We start from the raw sequence: 20,086 nt of genomic DNA on the forward strand, positions 1-20,086 counted from the left end.
ATTTTCTAAAGATAATGGATTTCCTCCACAAACTCTTGACATGCTCGATCTGATTCCTAGAAATAATATTAACTTCTGATCTGCTACTGGATCCTATATGCATGGTCTCTATTGAACCACCAAAGCATGAAATTTGCATATACATTTTCCATGCAATGTTGAATAATTCAATCCTGAAACAGAAGCCATTAACATTATTGTGATTATATATATCGAGAGTTGTAATTTCTTATTATATGGAAAGAAAGAGTTCTTCTACTGTAAGATACAGAGAGGGAGGGTGGAAGTCTAGAAAAGCACTCATTTACAATGAGGTCAAAACATTGAAAAACAGCCTATGTTCCCCTTGAGACTGAATCATCCTTTGGAAGTACGACATAGTTTACAGGAATTATGTTATTGATCCTGCCATCTCTATGTTCCTTCCCAGCTGATATTCCTTGGCGGCCTGAAGGAGTTGTCACACGACGACCAGTGGGTGTTCCAACCACAGTGTTAGCGCTGGTGCTTTGTCCCAGCGGCTTCTTTGGTGTAGGCCTTGAACCAAATCGGGCCTCTTGTTCTGCTGCAAGTTGGTCTTGCAGCCGTTTCTGCTCCTGCAAGACAAACCAGATAAAAAAGCAATTACATATATTTTCACAATCAAATTAATGTTACTGTGGAATATAGGCGATATCAAGGATTGGCATCCTTAATAAGCTGTAATTTCAAGACCCTTCATCTCAACCTTGTTCAACACTCCTTATGACACGACACAATAAATAAAGGTACGTATGGCTATCAAACACTCTGAAATGGTTGAAATTCCTTTAAAAAACACATCTAACTTGAATGTAACCACACCAAACATCCGTATACAAATCCATCTAACAAAGTCAGCATGTTTTCCGTCCTATATATCATTCACCATCTGGATCAAACACATTGGGAAACCATTAACGACAACAATTTCGTACTATTTCTAACGTATCATAAATGCAGGCCAGTAGACCTAAGCTATGTGCTGATTCCACTAATAATGTGAAGATTTCAAGAAATGACTGATACTTTTTTGGGATGAAGAATTTCGTCCAGAAAAAGTATTTTTGTTCATGTAGTGACGCCGAATGAGTGAATTATTGAGCTTCTGATTTTTCCACATTATTCAGAAAGTTTTAGGTGTTCATGACATTTTCCAGATAGCAAATGCATGGTTCAATGCAGTTGATGGGGGAGAAAATTCCACGGTATGCAAATGAAAATAACAGCTACCCAGACTGATTATAAGACAATATATGCTATCGTGTGCTATAGACTTATCGCAAAGCAGTAATTATCAGCATACCCGAAATTTACGCTTTTCCTCTTCTTTTCCATGGCGTAGTACAATGTAGTCTTCCAAGCTATGCAAGATGGAAACCTAAACTTGAAATCAGTATTTTATTATAACACCTAGTGAATACAATCGTTTACTTATAAATAAATAATAAAAAAAATTATAACATCCATTAACTCAGCTGAAATTTGAACAATTACAAGCGGGTTTACTACCTTGTCATATAAGAAAGGGATTCCTTTCTCCATCTCCCAGGCTTTTACTTTTGTAGTCAAATTTTCGCAAATAGCTGTAGAAACAAGGAGTCAAATTTTACTTAATGACACTTCCAAGTCTTAGAGGTGATATACAAAAAGAAGGCTAAATAAACTTGATAAAGAAACTAAACAGCAGGAGCACGTGTTCAAATGACATTTCGGTTCCCAAGAATCCAAGATGTTCTCACTGATTTTTTTTTTTTTTTTTTTAACCCGGCAACAAATGCACTGAAGGATACAATTTTGTAGAACTTGTTACAAAAAGGGCGTATTATAACTAGTGATATATCTTACATCACATGTTCGTATACAAACTTATCCCATCTTGATATATACATTTCATTTTCTAATATTCAGTATGAAAAATAGATATCAATGCTGCTAGCTATATGATATCGTCACTAGTGAACTTCGATGTCAGCATTCATTGAGTACAGTTTTATCCCACTATCGGGTCGCATTGATAGTCGGAAGGATCCCACGGATACCTTGTTTAATGTAGATTCTTCGGGAATGCCTAATTGCTGATAAACTGAATTCAAAGTCTACCCCGAGGAGAGAACCCCTTTGTCATTGTGTTTGCTCATAGAGTTAACCCCAAACATTAATTCCCTTTCAGTGCCGTCAATGAGAATACTACTAGGAGCACATGAGAATCATTCGTTCCGTGAAGCTTCTAAAATCAGGAATAAGCATACACTACTTTTGCAGAGGTGGTTATGGCATATGAGGTCACAGAGAAACAACTATTCAAGTGTAAATTTAGAAGCTATTACTAACAATACAAGGACTGTTAAGAACAATAGGTGGATGATAATCAAATGAGGACCATAATACTCTATAAGCACTTTTCCTACTATTAATTCAGGTCTCATTGAGTTTTAACTAAAACAGTTTTGTGAGTTAAATCTAGTGTGACCAACTTTCATCAACACGTCTATAATAGAGTCAACATCAACTTCAACTTCCATATTTCTTAAAAAGAGAGGATCAGCATAAAAGCAAATTTGAGCCCAAAAAGTTGCTTTTGTTTTCTATGCAAATAAGCGTAAACAAAAAGTTCTTTTTCTGTTTTTGAATTCTTTTCAATGGAATACGAGTGAACCACATTTAATTCATTAATAAGTTTTATGCCTACAATCTGATAGGATTTTTGAGTGAACTACAGATACGGAAAACCTCACACAATGATCAATATAACAGGAATATGGTCACGAGTACCAAACAGCTGTATCAAAGACACCAAAACGGAATAACACAATTTCTGTTAAATTTATTCATGTCCCACATGGGTCAGCATGCTTTGTTCTTGGCCAATAAACAAAAATTAATTTCTTAGTATGAGTAGAGTGTGGCTGAAATTCAATAACCGAGTTGGCATTCCCTTCATCTATGGCATACTGTAGCGAATAACTAAATTGACTGCTGAAGATGTGATTTTCTAAATCATAATAAGTAATATATATGCAAATTATAAAAATGAATGATGATTACAAGCTCACATGGTATTTTGCTGACCAGATTCCGTGCTTTCTCAGCACGTTTCAGATTTTTGTGTGCTCCTCTTCCAGCAGTGTATCGATTCTCATCCTGGACAATAAGTTGATACAATAATAAAGTAGCAGGAGAGAGGAATGGGGGGATCAATGTATGTCTCCACTGTAAAGAGCTTCAAAATGCTTTGATCTAAATCATAGCTAATTACATTTATCAGTAGCAAATGAAATGGTTACCATACCCTCTAGAAGCATAACATACAGCTCAATTGTTCCATCAATGTTAGTTAACATTACAAAACAGAAGGAACTTGTGAAAGAGTGAGGTGGTTCTCGAATTTAATCTGCCACTTATAGGTTCTAGCGAGACGCTTGGACCAATACCATTAGAAAAAGATAGCGTAAGAGAGGGAGAGGGCGAGAGAGCTCCAAATTTAACCAATAAGAAATGTTGAGTGCTCAACACAACCTTTATCTACAATTTTTCCAACCTAGGGCTCAAATTCCTGGGGTGGCAAGCAGCCGGACTTGGGTCAACCATAAACTTGAACACCAAATAAATTGGTAGTCACAAGAAAGAACTTCAGAGAATAGAAATCCTTCCCATTAGATATTCATTACAAGGACTTCAAAAATGTACAAACTCCTAATTAGATCTAATTTGAACAGGTCTGTACAGGAACTTGATTATATCACCCATGCTTCTCATGATTCTTCTCTTTAAAACCATCTCAATGACCATTAATTTAATTAATGAGCTGAAACTTACCCAGCATTTGCCACCTTAAGTAAAAACTAATCCTTCTATCTCAAAATAAACAAGAGGTTAAAACCAGTACACATTTTATAGAAACAAAATAGATGTAACTATCTTCCTAATGTGTCCTTTCAAGAAAGGTGGGATTAACTTTGAAAAAACATGAATTCAAATTACCGGCAACAAGAAAGTTAATTAGTAAATTCTTTCAATTTTGCACACTCCCAAAGATTTTGTGAACAGCCCAAAAGGAAAAGCCGATAATATATATTCTGTACAGAAAGTTATCCACAGAGCTATATTTATTTTTGCCTCCAACCTTGCAACAGCTACTGACTCCATCCAATGATGTCTTTAGTAGCTAAATTCAATTCTAGTAAACTGTGATGTGCACAGTTTTTCGGGGAATTATATCTACGCACAATTTACTAAGACAATTCTAGTCAAAGGAAGTTTTCTGGGACAAGCTTTAGCACAATAAATTAAACCATTAACATTAACTTGAACATTGTATAAAAGAGCAAAAAGCAAATAAAAGGAAAACAAATTTGAAAGCTTGCAGTAATTTATGCATCAGTCGAGCAGCTTCCTATGGCAAGGAAAGGTGTTCCTTAGCATCTTTTACTGGTAAAAACCGTTAAATTATCAAATAACAGTGGCAGCCATAGCAAGATATCAGGATTACTCCTGAGAAAATGGATTGGCATTTAATAGAATGATTGAATTTCCGCGTTTTACCCTTTCGTATTCTTCAAGCCATTTCTCCTCCTCAGTTGCATATCTCCACTTCTCTACCTTGTCCAAGATATCCTTCCTGCTTAGTGCTTGCTCTTTCGCTTTTGCAATTTGATCATCCATGCTTGAAAGAAGATCAGAGAGATCCACATTACCTGTGAAGACATCAAGACATTTGAGCACAACAACCACATAGCCATTTTAAAACGGTTTCTACCTCAAAGAAACATGTATTCAACATCAAGCACGGTAATAGTATGATGATATAAGACCTTGAAAAGGAAACCATATCATAGTCAGAGTAGGAAAGCTGATATGAATCTAAACCATTTCTGCCTCACAGAATCAGACACTTGAAACAACAAAATGCAATCAATAAAGAGTTTCATAAAAAGCTACACACACATGAATAAAAACCTACTAGGGAATCGATTCTAAGGATAAAAATAAAAATTAAAAAAAAAAAAGATAAAGACAATAAAAAATTTTCCCCATCAGAATTCTGAAGGAAAGAGATATAGTTCCAAACATTAATATGAGTTGTATTATAACTATAAATACATAAAACAATAAAAATTTTAAGACGAAATCGCGACAAAAAAGAGGAGCATAATTCTAAAAAGATGGAATACAATAGACAAGCTCAGAAAGAACATCAAGAAGCCCGAACAGACAAGCTATATAATAGTGGTCTAACGTGCAACTCAGAGTAATTGTAGAAGTTTCAAGCAAGTCTAGAAAACAAGAACAAGAAGAGTCCGGTGGACCAGAATCTACGAGGCTGATGAGAATCTGTCGTGCTGCATGACTATCTACATCCATATGAACCCCATTGTAGATTTCTTCCAGTTCAATCTGCCTCTTGAACACCAACTCCTTCATCTTTGAGGCTTTCAGCACATTCAATTGCTCAACTTCAAGTGCAGTCTGAAACAACATGTGCAACAGCATTAACACTACAACATACCATCCCCTGAATATGAGCGACTAAAAAATATAAAGATACTAAGCATCACCTTTTCAATGACATCTAGAGCGAGGCACCCTTGTCTTAATACCTCATCAACCGAGGAAGAAATTAAGCTAGTTACATGTTCAAATCTTTTTTGCTCATCTAGTGATGTCTCCATGAGATTCCAAAGCTCTACCAGTGTCCTCCCAAGATCTTGAAGCTACAGCAAAAGCACATGCTTGAGAGATAATTTTTTTGGAAACTTTATGAATATAATACACCACCAAATGAAATTTTCCAACTTCACCCTTGAACATAAAGCTTGAAGGTATAGGATACCAGCCCCAAGTATAAATACGCGGAGGGGAGAGAGAGCACCCTGCTGAATCAATTAGAAAGCAAATAAAGAAAGATTTACAAAAAGAGGTTCTTGCTGTATTCCTATGGGAATCACAGATTTTGGTAACACACTACGGTTTATCTTAGATACTTTTAGCCCATAGTGCATAAATCATGATGCATTTACTCTTCTCACATAAGGCTTCTGCCTCAATGTCTGTATCATCCAAACCATCCTTTTGGTTTGAGATTTGATGTCACCACCCTAGTAATTGCCACTTAGTTCATACTAGAACTCAAATCCTCAAGCAAAAGGATAATTCAAACCAAAACTCCAAGTGATAGCTGATTTAAGGTAAGGATGCACATGGCTAAACGCTATAGGAGAAACAAATAAAAGAGATCCACCATCAGGTTCTACCGTTCTATGGTATTCTTCGCCTCCCAATATCAAGTGTTAATACTTTCTTCTGTAAAATATGAAGCCGCACAAAATAAAATATAATGAATCTATTAAACGGATAAGCTATGAATTGCAACTCAGACATTTTTATTTTCACAAGTAAACTTTCAAGAATAAACTACTTGGCTATCATGATGAATATCGAGACCCTAGGTTCACCAGTAAGCACAAGGCTATTGGTCCTCTAAGCTCAATGAGCGACTATAGCCTGTTAAATTACATAAGCAAAGATCCTGATGGCCAGATCAAGGTTGAAGACATAAACATACAGAATAACCCTGACTAAATCTTCATCGGTGGAAATATAGATAAAAATTGCATGAGTATATAGAATTCATATATGGCTACTTGCTTTAAAAACATAGACAAGCATATGAATGCATGCATGGAAGCGGCCAAGTGTATCTTGTATAAACTACACCCACGTATAGATAGATACACGGACATGGAGAGAGAGAGAGAGAGAGAGAGAGAGAGAGAGAGAGAGAGAGAGAGAGAGAGATTCAGTGTTAAATCACCTTGTGTAGCCTTTGTTGTTTCTCCTGCTTTAGTGTGTGGATCACACCCGTTAATCTAGCAAGTGTGTCGTTGCTGATGCTCTTTGATTGGCTACCTGAGGGATCAGTCAAGCTTGAGTGAACTTCATTTAGCGTCTTAGAAAAATCAATTGACATTACAGCTGACAGCTCATGGACAGCTTTAATATGGCTGGTGACCTTTTGTAATCTGAAAATCTGCAAGTTAAACAAACAATGGAGCAAACATAAGTGAAATTGGATGTCCGTTACTCGTATTCTACAACTTAAACTCTAAATCACTATTGTTGAAGCAACCCTTTCATTCTGAAGTTCCAGAAGGTGTGACTTAAGCTCTCCCAACTTCTTCGTTGTCAGATCACTTTCAGAAACTCGTGGATCAGAAGAAAGGCTAGATTGCCCATTGTCTGCTATTTCTGCACAGATCCGAACAACCTGTGACTGGATTTCTGAAAATTCCTTAATTCTTTCTTGCTTCTTTGACCTCAGCTCCTCCAGAATAGGTTTTATGGCAGATATTTGCTCCTTGAGAGTGCCCCTTCCCTTTCCAAACAGTACAGAAAGGATATCAACTCGACAAATAATATGGAAGATGATATAGTCATGGAAGAATGATATGAAACTATTATACAGAAAGCACACAGCAGTTGCTATGGTCCTCAATTATCGGTATAAAAAAATGGATAGAGAATTGCATTTTCTGCAATGAAATAAATTCAACAAGAACGTTAATAATGTAAAAATTATCATACCCGTGAAAAGGAGGCATGTTCCCCAAGGGAAGAGACGATATTGGTGATTTCAGCTTCAGCCTCGGCTAATGACTGACGCAAATCAGCCTTGTACTTTCTTGTATTTTCAACCTTCTTCCGATAAATGTCGAGGCACTCTTGCTCGAGTTGTAGAAGGATCTTGTCCCTGTCGCTGTCACTCTCCCCAATTTCGTCCCATATTATCTAGATGACCGAAGAACCAAATGCATAAAAGATTACACACGAAGCAAAATTTCTGGGTTTAATTTAGAGCATTGTGAGAGAATCAAAGTTTCCGAAAGAAATCAACTATGACTCGCACGCAGTGGGAACTGAACTAATACAAATACAACACCATTAAGAGCTTCAAACTGCCCGACATTAAATTGGGACCTAAAACTGTAAATGGATGCATATTCTCATTCAGCATCAAACCCAAAATTACGAAAAATAGTTTGATGAGGACAAAAAAAACTTACAGTAAAATTCAAAACAAAAACATAGACTAACGCACGCACATGTGAATCATCCGCAGAAGTATCATGGATCGTGATAATGAAACAGAAAGCGAGCATATGAGAGAGAGGGAGAGAGAGAACCTGCAATTCCCGGAGTAGAGAACCGCAAGTGGTGCGAGACGGAGAGGTAGTCGGCGGCATATTCGCCATTACATAAGAACATGAAGGCGAAAAAAGAAACAAGAGATCTGAGTAAGAAGAACCGACTGCGAAGCCCCCGAGGCCAGAGCAGTGAGCGTTACGAGGCGTTTCTCTGCGCTATCTTCCTCCCTTGTTTTTTAATTGGCTTATTTTGCTGTGATTTATTCCATTCCTATTTTGAAAGATCCACAGGCAGATTTGGCTTCATGATTGGGAGATAATCCCTTTTGAAATGCGCATGGGTTGTTCTTTTGGCGCCAATACTTCTCGTTAAACTTTCTCCCTTTTTTCCTTTTCTTTTTGCCCTTTCTTGTAAAGAAAAATAAAGTATAATAGTATTTAATTTATGATAATGTTTTAGTTATAATTTCATAAAATTAAAAACATAAATGTAAATAGTTTGATATGTTATATTATATTATAAAATATATCTAATATATCACATAAATACGTGCTAAATTGTGAAGAGCTTGCAAATGCAATTCTCACTTAAAAATTGTAAATATAATTTTTTTTTTTAATAATGTATTCATTAAAAACTCAATTCATTTGATCGTTTTTAAAATTTCAAGGAGACTCGAATGTAATCCATTGAGCAAAGTATATATATTATTTTAATATTTTGCCATTAAACTAATTAACATAATTTCTTTGATTGACCAAATAGCCAACCGAATCTCTCTTCTTCTTTTTTTTTTTTCTTTTAATTACACTAAATTTAACTAATCAAATGCCCCCAAAAAAATCATACGTTCAAACTACAAACTTTCCATTTTGATCAAACCATTTAAAAATAAAAGCTTTCTAATAATTAATTACGAAACAGATGTAAATGTAACTATTTTATAACGTATTACATGCGTATAACGGTATAGTGTTATTTCAATGAGAATAAATGTTATTCTTTTAATTCGATTTTTTAATCTAGTTTAAATTTTAAATTTTGAATATTCATCTTTCATTTTGCAGAGAGTCGTAAAAAAGGAAAATTTTATTCACTACACTTTCATCTTTTTCACATTCTACTACGTAAGATATAATATATTTTTCATCATTAGATGATCATTTTTCTTTTTTATTATAATGATAAATGTGAATGATTCTTTATCATACAATAATGATAAATGTGTTACATCTTACATAGTAAATTGAAAATAAGATATAAGTGTAGTATATAACATTATTCTATAAAAAAATTGGTATTGCATATATCAATACACACTGATTATGTTTGGTGAACTAGTTTTTCTTGATACACACATATATCAGTTAGACATTTTGTAATTGTTTTAGAATTGGGTTAGCAATATTTGACAATGCTAAACATTTATCAGTTGAATACAATATATATTATGATTATTGTTTGCAATTATAGAGTAAAAGAGATATCAAATAGTTTTATAATATGAAAAATCTAGTTACAAGTATAACTGCACACTCATATGTATATCAATCTAATGTGATTAGTCAAAAAATAGATTTTATTTAAAACAATACTAATTTAAATTTTAAATATAAAAGAATCAGTATTAGTACGTAAATTAGTACGTTACTTTATTTATACATATTAAAACTATTTATAATATTTGAGTTATTCTATTGTCAATTAGGTGTGTAACACATCATTCAAATTAGTTAAATGGTGAGATTTGGTTTGTAAAATTAAAAATTAAAAATTTATTTTTAAAATCAAATTATATTATATAAACACTTTAATATGTATAATCTATATTGACTTATAAATAAAATCTTTCATAATGTGTATTGAGCATTTCATACTTCGAGATTTTATTGCTTTGACAATATGATAAGTACTTGAATATATATAGATATTTTTAAATTAAAATTTCCAAATTTCCAAATATCAACTTTAAAATTCTATTATCACCATCGTTCGTGGGACAGTGGACACTATTACTCATTTTTCAGTCAATATATTGATTATAACAATAATTGTTATTATTACAATAATCATAACCATTGTTGGCATTGTTGTGACATTAGAATCAAAGACCTTAGTTACTAGGATTGGTATGACGTAAACGTTATTATCATGTTCTTTAATATATGACGCGAATTCCACAAACATTATAGTGGTTGTCCATAAGTAAAGGGTATCATTGTCGTGTTATAAATTGAGGGCAAATTATATCAGGTCTGTTTTCTTTAATTTTTGAAAACTGTTTTAAAAGTTGAAAAAAAAAATGATGTTATAATTTAAATTTTTAATATTATTTTTATTTTGTAATTTGAAAAAATTAAAATTTTTATTATATTTTATGTGAAAGTTTGAAAAATTATAATGATTATATGAAATAAGATAAGAATTAAATCAACATAATGTATTTATAAAATGGAAGAGGACTAATACAGTCACAAAAAAGATTATTGAAAAGCAAACTCATAAATTAACATATTTTGATATTATACGTTAGATCTACTTTATAATAAAAATAGTTTTGCAATCTAATATATCATATAAAATAAAGTCAGTTTGTGAATGTATTTATGTAGAATCTCTTTGTGATTAAAATATTTATAAAAATAAAAATAATGCATACTCCTTAAAAAAAATGTAAAATTCATTCAAAAACTTATTTTTATGAAAGAAAATGATAAACACACGTCACATTTTATAATATTTTACACAATAATGTTTAAAAGAAGGTTAATTTTGTAAACTATTGTATAAAATTAACATAATTTTACAAAAATACTCTTATTTTATAATATGTATTGTGTAAATTATTGTAAAATATATTATGTGTATATCATTTTTCTTTTATAAAATGTTTAACATTTTTTTTAAGAACTTGTACGGCATAAATTGATATATAGCATTAATCATGTAAAATTTCTTACGTGATTTTCGTGTAATAATAAATAATTTAATATTTTAAAATTTTAAAATAAAAATAATATTATAATAATATTTTATTTAATTTTTAATAAAATATCTCATCCATCCTAAACTTTGAAGCAAATAAAATCTTATCTGTAACCATATTGAATGTTTGAAGTAACTTATTTATTTATAATTTATAAGCATTTATTTATATATATATTTTTTTACCAAAAGAATATCTTTTATGGTTTAAGGAGAGAGATAGAGAGAAAATATAAAATATTAAAATATGTAATATTAGAATCCGTACGATCAATAATGAGATTTAATACTGAAAATCCACGTATTATATGCACCTGTCTCCAAGAACCTCAAGGGGACGCTGATCCCGATCCGTAAGAAATAAAATAAAAAGAAAACAAAGGGGAGATCCTTATCACAGGGACCAAAAAGTCAGAGCCGCCTACGTTACAAAGCCACGGAGCAGACATCCTCTCTCATTTCTCTGGCGAGAAAATGAAATCATGTGGAGCAGTTCCCACCGCCTTCCTCAGCTCTCTTCTTCAAACTTCTAATACAAAATCCGGGACTCGCGATTCCCTGGAAACCTCTCGATTACTCAGGGACGTCGCCACCAGGGAATTCAATGCATTCCTCTGGTTTTCTCTCATCGCCGTCACCGCTCTTCTGCTCCGAAAAGTCTTCAATCTCTTCCGGCTTTGGGCCCAGGCCCGGAATATTCCCGGGCCTCCGTGTACCTCTTTCTACGGCCACTCCAAGCTCATTTCCCGGGAAAATCTCACCGGTTAGTTCGATTCTCTTGGGAATTTCAGTTACCGTTTGGTTGAGTTGAAATTGTATAGGAATTTGAGAAATTCGAGTATTGTAACTGTCTTGTTTCTATTAAAATCGTTACTCGCTAGAGATTTTTGTGGCGAAAATGGAGAAAAGGAAAAGCGAAGAAGGATCTTTTGGTCTCTATTTTGCTGTTTCTGCAACTCAGCTAGTCAGGTGGTTGAATTTGTTTTAGTTGGGGGTAGTTTGGAGCTTTGATGGGGGTTTAGATGATTAATAGATTTGAAGTCAGTATTTTAGTCCACTTTTATTCATGTATTTCTCCGAAATTAATTCCATTATAGTTTTTTTTTTCCCCCTCTTTTTGAGTAATTCTTTTAGCTGATCTATCAGTCTTGTACATGCTGAATTTCATTTTTTTGTGCATGTAGAAGCTTTTTACAATTCATCTGTTCAATCTTTCGAGTATTCAATATCATTACTTTTGCAAGAATTTGGATTCAGAATTGGTTGATTTGTCGACGATGTGCTTTTGTCTTAAGATAACCCACTTATTGAATCGATCGATGTTGTTGGTTGGATTGCTCAGTCCTTTTAGAATTATCCTTGTTCCGAAGGTTAACTAAGCAATGGAGTTTATTATTCATTGATTAGTCTGTTAAGTTTTTGAACTCCCAAATGATCAAGAAGAATCTACGCTTAAAGAATTTCCTATTTATACAATTTTCTCCCCATTGGAAATGTATATATTTTCAAAAAGTTGATCCAACTGAGTAGCCAGCCTGACAAGTTGCTATTTCTCATACCATGCCCAGTATCATCGACTTCATCTCTTACGACAACAATGACTTAATGTTAAACCCCCTGTTTTGCTGCATAGAATATCGAAATGAACATTTGCCCTTTGGAAGAAATCTAGATTGTTTTCTTTATTTGATTTTTTTGTAATTAATTTTTTTCTTCATTTGATTGAAGCTATAATATTTTTCAGTTGATATAACTAAATATAGATGATTCAAATTAAATTTGAATTCATTTGTTTCTCAGATTCTAGCATTTAATTTATTTTCTCATGATAGCCTGTTTCTGGTCTTTGATGATTTAGAATTAGCTTCTATTTGATCTTTGGGATGTGTGTTCCTTTGTATAGGGTATAACTTAACTGTCCTTTTGGCTTTCAGAAGTTTTATCTGTTTTACACAAGAAGTATGGACCAATTGTCAAGTTGTGGCTGGGTCCTACTCAGCTTTTGGTGTCAATGAAGGATCCAGGACTTATCAAAGAGATGCTTGTAAAGGCTGAGGATAAATTGCCTTTGACTGGGAGGGCATTCCGATTGGCCTTTGGGCCTACGAGCCTCTTTGTTTCATCCTTTGACGAGGTATGAACTTAGGTTTCAATTCCACCTCCATCTTTTTCCATTTTTCCCTCCCATTTGTATGTCCTAGTCCTATTTGAGAAGCTGCATTAGTATTACTGTTGATTTAAACCTGGGAAAGACAATGCATGTCAGAGCACTTAAAATAACTTTTGATCTCTTCATGCCGCTTGAGAGTTAGTAGAATTTTCATGAACTTTTGATGAATTAGTAAAGTAGAAGGATATTAATTTTTTGTAGTTTTTATTTTTTATTTTCTGCCCTGGCATTATTGCATATCATGCTGCTTGACAAAAAAGCTGGATGAGATTCGGGAGTTCAGCAATGAACTTGGACTCTTGTGTCTGTGCCTCGCCCCATCATCTTGAGTTGGTGGCATGAGTATCATTTATTTTCCTGCATGTGAACTTTGGCTTCTCATTCTAAACACATTGATTATTTCAAAACTTTCTCTGGCCAGCGCTGGTTTTCAGAAGTTGTGTTTGGAAAAATGTTGATTTGTTTTTTTAATCTTCAGCTGATACTAAAATTTTTTATTCTGTTTCTACCATATCGCTTTTTTTTTTTTTTTTTTTTGTCGTATGACCTTTCTTTCGTAATGATCTATTTTAATAGATTCACATTTGGTCTTATGAGCCTTTCCTTCCATTAAAATCACAGAGCTTACATTTCTTTATGAGAGGCGCTTCGGACCGGTGGCACCTATAAGTTGTGTTTATCGGAAACCAGTTGTGAGCTGACACGTAACGGACACATAAAAAATTGGTACTGGCCGCATAACAGGGGATCAGCTCCCTTTCTAACTGAAGCCGAACTCTGCTCTCCCTCCCTCTCCTTCCCAACCACACGCCGTCTCCCCCTCCCTCCCTCTCCTGCAAGCTGAAACCCACTTCTCCCGCCGTCTCCCCCTCCCTCCCTCTCCTGCAACTGGAACCCACTTCTGGAACAATTATTATAATTTAATTTAATTATATTCCGGTTTGAAACTGTTCGATATACAAGGTAAAATTTAATTTTTATGCTTGGATTTTTTCTAATTTTTATTCAACATTCATTGAAAACAGGGAGTACACAAACAGATTTACCATGATTTTCACTGTGGGTTCGTCGTTGGGAAACTGTCCGATATACAAGCCAAATATTCTGGAACCCACTTCCGGAACAATCATCCTGGAACCTAGAAATTAGGGATTAGAAAATGTAAAAACTAGAAAATGTAAAACCCAGAAAAAGTAAAAACCAGAAAATGTAAAACCTAGAAAAAGTAAAAACCAGAAAATGTAAAAACTAGAAACCGAAACCTAGAAATTACAGATCGGAACTCACCCGTGGAAATCGACGTTAACCAGTGAAGGGAGTGAGAGAGAGGTTAGGAGAGATTTTGTTTTTTCGTTAAGGATGATTTCGTGAAGTCTGATTTTGGTCTTTGTTAAGGGTGAACTTCGGTTTTGATTTTCGTCTGCAGCGGGAAGAGTTGCTTTAAGATACATGGGTCTGCAAAATGGGATACGGGAGGGAGAGTTGGGATACGGGAGGGAGAGTTGTGAAACAGAAGGAGAGATGGGTCTGCAAAATGGAAGGATTCCCTGCAGCGCGGCTTACTTCCTTTAAGATACATCTCTTACGTGGCAATTTATTACTGGGTTCCGATAATCTCACGTTATAGGAGGCACCGGTTTGAAGATTTTCCCTTTCTTTATTACTACATCATGATGGCTTCTCAAGATGACATGAAGAAATTTTATATTTTTGTATTTAATTATTTTCCTTTCAGGTTTGAATTAACATACTTCTTGCTGAACAAAATAACTCACGTATGTATGCATATATTTATGTACATGTGCATTAATGTTCTGTACATCACATGCAGGTGCAAAGGAGAAGGGAATCATTGGCAACAGAATTGAGTGGGAGATTGATTGAGAAACCTCCTGCAATGCCTACAAAGGTTGTGGACTGTATCATGGAGAGGCTGAACAAGTTCATGGCCGAAGGCAGCCTGGATTGTAACATGGTTTCTCAGCATATGGCTTTTACCTTATTGGGATCCACACTCTTTGGAGATGCCTTCTTAACATGGTCCAAGGCAACTGTTTATGAGGAGCTTCTGACAACGATTGCTAAAGATGCTTGCTTTTGGGCCTCATATAGCATTAGACCCTACTGGAAACGGGGATTTTGGAGTTACCAGCATTTATGCACACAGTCAAGACTCTTAACTCAAGATATTGTTCAACAGTGCCAAAAGAACAACAAGCTTTTTCATCAGAAGGATGGAAACCATTATAATGGGATTACAAAGATGGGAATGAAGCCCGCATCTGGTACACTATGTTGTTCTGGTGAGCTTAATGGCCATCTTAATGCAACCGAGGAACCATGTGGAAATATCATGGGGGTGATGTTCCATGGATGCCTAACTACCTCGGGGTTGATTGGCAGTTTATTGTCAAGGCTTGCGACACATCCACAAATCCAGGAGAAGGTAGCTGTCTTTTCTTTCCTCTCATCCTTTTTATTTGAAGGTCATGCTGCTCCAAGTTCATTTTGCCAGAACTGATGTCAGACGTAGTTAATTAATGGAAGTGTTCAAGTGGATGCAACCACTTTTGACTGGTAAAGTTATGAGTCACATGAGACCCTTAATTCTTTCTTTAATTTTTTGCTAAAATTTTGTGGATTTATAATCTTGCTCATTGTGGAATATTAGTGGGGTGTGGTGTGTTCTTGTTTGCACTTTATTTTATCATTGACCTGCTCTCTGTGTCCAATGTGTATTTGCTGCATAATTTCTGCAATCTTTGCTATATTGGCTGTTGACTGATATTTTCTATGAAAAACACGCAGCATTTTGAGCACTAGTAATACACGGAAGGAAGTGTGCCTGTAACTTCTAAGTTGAGCTTCTTTTCTGGCTGCTGCATTCTTTGCACACTCACTCTGCTGACCTTAATTTGAACATAAATTTCTTCTTTGGAGTTTGGAAGTTTAACCATTTCTTAGTTTATATATATATATATGGTTTGATCAGGGTTTGAATTAAGCTGTGCATTGATTTAATTTGTTTTATTGGGGGTTCTAATTCTGCTGTAACTTGCTTTATAAAAGACAAAATCAGTTGCCAATAGTTTTTGTTAAGGAATTAGTATCCGACATTGTAATTTATGTGTATTCTGTAGATTTACTCGGAGATCATTACGGCAAGGAATGGGTCAATGAAACAAGACCAACAATGTGTTGATAAGATGCGTTTATTATTAGCAACTGTTTATGAATCTGCTCGTCTTCTACCAGCAGGGCCTTTGCTTCAGAGGTGTTCTTTGAAACATGGTAAGGCATTGCCTAACATTGTGTAGTGGGTCTCTCTCTCGCTCTCTCTCTCTCTCTCTCTCTCTCTCTCTCTCCGTACTGGGATGGGCCGGGTTTATCTTAGACATCCAACTTCCATATTTTTATTTTCTTTAGGCCAGATTAAGCATACAGTAATTGTATACATACGAATTATTTTAATATATCTAGCTAAGTAATGGAAATGCTGTCAGCTTCTTTTTTTGAAACCCAATCATTATAAAAATTTCAATCATTCCTGATATACTTTTTGTGGTTCTTGGGATTTATCCTCTAAGCCACAAGTGTTCTTTCTTCATGTTATCATGTGCATTACTTTTATTTGTAGCTTCTAGAGATAGTGGCGTCACTTGCACCAATGCAAATAGTCAAGCAAGTAACAATTTTCTATCAATGAGCTGAGTTTTTCTTCCTACTGTGTATTTATATTTTTATAGTTAACTATGGCCATACTCAAGAATGCAATATAAGAGGATATTAATTAGTATGACATTTTGGTTTTGTTGGGCTCTTACAAACTTTTTGGTCAACAATTTATCTTGTCTTGTCTATCCTATAGCTTGAGACCATGGTTGTGGTGTTCATTAGATTTCTTCCTAAGCTGTGGAGCTCTTGGGTACAAAATTCTTATGGACACTTCATTTTCATGCTGTATAATAATTCCTTACCTATCTGTAGCACGTTTACATTGATGTATGTTGCTTTTATTATACCTTTTCACTGTAACTGATCATGATTGTTACTTGCTGTTTTTACTTCTTCTTTTTTATTATTTATTTTATATTTTATTACACCCCTTTTGTAATCTCTATTTTTTTTCCTTTTTTCCTTGTACTTCTCCAGACTTCAAACTTGAAACTGGTGTAACCATACCAGCTAGAGCAGTGCTGGTTGTACCTGTACAGTTGTTACAGATGGATGATTCTAGTTGGGGGCAAGATGCCAGTGAATTCAATCCATATCGTTTTCTGTCAAAGGCTGGAAATGGATCTGATTTGGTGCTTACATCTAGTACAGGTTTCACTCCTGAGTAAATCCAATGTTAATGTTTCCATAGTTACACCATATTTTATTTGTCAATTGTACAGTCATTTATTATCACATAACATTAGTATTAATATCCACAATGCCTTGATCCATGTCTTCTGGGTGTTAATAGTTTAATTTGTGACATGCTTACTGTAATCTTTCTCCTTGTTCAATTTTGTATAATATCTCCTTGTTCACACAAAGTAGATGATTTAGCCATATCTCACGAATGAATATGGTTTGCACTATTAAATTTTATGGTTGTATTTTCAGTATTATGTGCATCCAAATCTAGCTTGCATTTGATCACCCTCTAGTCTACATGACAGTGAGTTGGGGAATAATTGACAATTGTGACCTGAATTTTTGCATAATCACATCATCAAAGTTAAAATAATCTAACTATAATGAATATATGGTAATAATTGTTGCCAGGGAATGCTGAAAAGCATGTACATCTCGAAGAGAGCTTCTTCATCTTAAATGATCCAAACGACAATGCAGCATTTCTTCCCTTTGGTTCTGGTGCACGTGCTTGTGTGGGTCAGAAATTTGTAATTCAAGGAGTTGCAACATTGTTTGCATCATTGCTTGAACATTATGAGGTTTGTGCTATAATTTGTTACTTTTTCATCTCAACTTTCTGTAGCAAACAATTTTTTTTAAAACGTTATTGCTTGAATGTTATGAAGTTTTGTGCTGGCTACATTTTCTATAGAATGGCATCTAGTTTAAGGCCAAGAGTATGACTACTCAGGTTCTTCAGAATCGCACCCAAGAGCAAGAAATTATTAAAATACCCTTATGACAAAAATGCGAAGTTTCTTCATTATTTGAGACTCATCCAACCAATAAAAGAACTTTTGAAGACTCGGCCAGGAACTTCTAAGTTGTCACAGCCTTGAAATTAAGACATACTTTTAGTTTTGATTTCTGCGTGTATGCATCCACGAAAGTCTTTGGAATTTTGAATCAGTTTCTAAAACTTCTTAAATAGGAAACCCAATGTTAGTTTCTAAACCAATGATATTGGATCTGTAGCTTCAGTTGAAAATTTCAGTTTCTTACATTATTTCCTTTGCTACCGATATACTAATCTTGCCAATCTATCAGAAATTGATGAGTAAAGTCAGGCATCAAGGTCTACTATGTTTAATAGGCTAGGTGTTCCAACTTGGGAGTGTGCGTGTGTAATTAAAAAACCAAAAAAAAATTTACATTCTGTGATACAGTTCTATATGAAGTCTCATTGTTCTTTGTCTGGATCCAAATTACAGATAAGACTCCCGGAGTCAGAATCTCAGAGTGACACAAAACAAATGATGAATAACAGTGTTTTTCAGCATCTTCCTAGTCAGGAGATGGTCTTAGTAAGAAGGAACAGCTGAAAGAAAAGGCACCAAAAGCTTGGCATGATGGCATGTGGATGGATTAGAGTGTTTCTGCATCATCACTTGTTTCTTTTAATTACAAGTCATGGTTGGAAGGCATCTGGTTCATTGTCCTTTTGTGTCCTTTTTTTTTTGTGTTTTCCAAAGTTGATAGGGGAAGTGTTTTTCTTCAACTACTATTTTACTTAGGCTTATTAGATGCAAAGTGGAGGATGTTACATGAGTTGGTTATGGCAACTCGTGTTTTTTTCTCCTCAGTTTTTAAAAATAGGTCTCAAGTGCTGCTGTCTCAGTGCCGTAACAATACTTTTTTTCTTTTTTTCTTTTTTTTTTTTTATCTTTTTTATAATTTGTTTTTTGAAGCACTCTGGGCCTATTGTTGCGGCGGTGCCTCTCCCGCCTTAAACTTTTCTTCCCACCATCCTTTGGATTTAGACATCGTCTCTTTTTTCTCTCGTAACAAACACTTTTTTTTCTCTCTCCAGAAGGGAGTTGATGTTGTATTTGTAATACTGATTAAACATGTATTGGGATGTATAAAATATATATATTTATATATTTATGTGATACTGTTTATAATTGTCAAATGGCATTCCTTGCAGTCATGTCCAACATTCATTATCTGTTGTGTTGGGATTGGATATTGAGCTGAACTCAATTCTTTATGAATAGTAATGAGTTGAAATGATAAGATAAGTTTTGTAGAGTCTATTTAATATGAGTTTAGATGTATTTGTATGTTAATATGAGTTTAGTACTACCGATCGAAAGTTGAAAATTAATATAAGTTTTACGTGTAAATATGTGTTGAGTTGAAAAAGATTGTGAGTTTCATGTATAAGAAGTTTTTGAATTTAAATGAGTTTAATAATTTGAAAATTATGTATTTAGATGTTAAACTTAATTTAAAATTAGATTAAATTGAATTGATTTCAGTATTCTAACAATCAAACTAGTCTTAAGTGAATCACGGTTGCCACTCCTATACTTAATTAATATATAGAACTTGTGGGTTATTTTTTTTTTCTTTCTTTCTCGG

The 20,086-nt window shown here is 34.3% G+C and overlaps 2 protein-coding genes across 2 annotated transcripts; one reads left to right on the plus strand and one right to left on the minus strand.

Annotated features, from left to right (window-relative positions):
- Positions 1-166: 166 nt before the first annotated feature.
- On the minus strand, positions 167-8,473 carry LOC122292898 (65-kDa microtubule-associated protein 5-like). The gene is made up of 11 exons (XM_043101448.1): positions 8,202-8,473; positions 7,603-7,806; positions 7,148-7,393; positions 6,833-7,048; positions 5,577-5,732; positions 5,328-5,487; positions 4,564-4,715; positions 3,075-3,162; positions 1,531-1,604; positions 1,325-1,399; positions 167-596 (listed from the first exon to the last, which is right to left on the minus strand). Exons 1-11 carry the CDS (start codon positions 8,268-8,270, stop codon positions 336-338), a joined length of 1,701 nt encoding a protein of 566 aa, XP_042957382.1. The 5' UTR covers positions 8,271-8,473; the 3' UTR covers positions 167-335.
- Positions 8,474-11,522: 3,049 nt separating this feature from the next.
- LOC122292899 (cytochrome P450 72A397-like) lies at positions 11,523-19,626 on the plus strand. Its single transcript, XM_043101449.1, has 7 exons — positions 11,523-11,911; positions 13,083-13,282; positions 15,150-15,764; positions 16,459-16,609; positions 17,471-17,644; positions 18,092-18,261; positions 18,934-19,626. The coding sequence occupies exons 1-7, from the start codon at positions 11,623-11,625 to the stop codon at positions 19,042-19,044; spliced, it is 1,710 nt and encodes a 569-aa protein (XP_042957383.1). The 5' UTR covers positions 11,523-11,622; the 3' UTR covers positions 19,045-19,626.
- The last annotated feature ends 460 nt before the right edge of the window (positions 19,627-20,086 follow it).

This window comes from Carya illinoinensis, chromosome 13, assembly GCF_018687715.1.
Source record: "Carya illinoinensis cultivar Pawnee chromosome 13, C.illinoinensisPawnee_v1, whole genome shotgun sequence".
Lineage (NCBI taxonomy): Eukaryota > Viridiplantae > Streptophyta > Magnoliopsida > Fagales > Juglandaceae > Carya > Carya illinoinensis.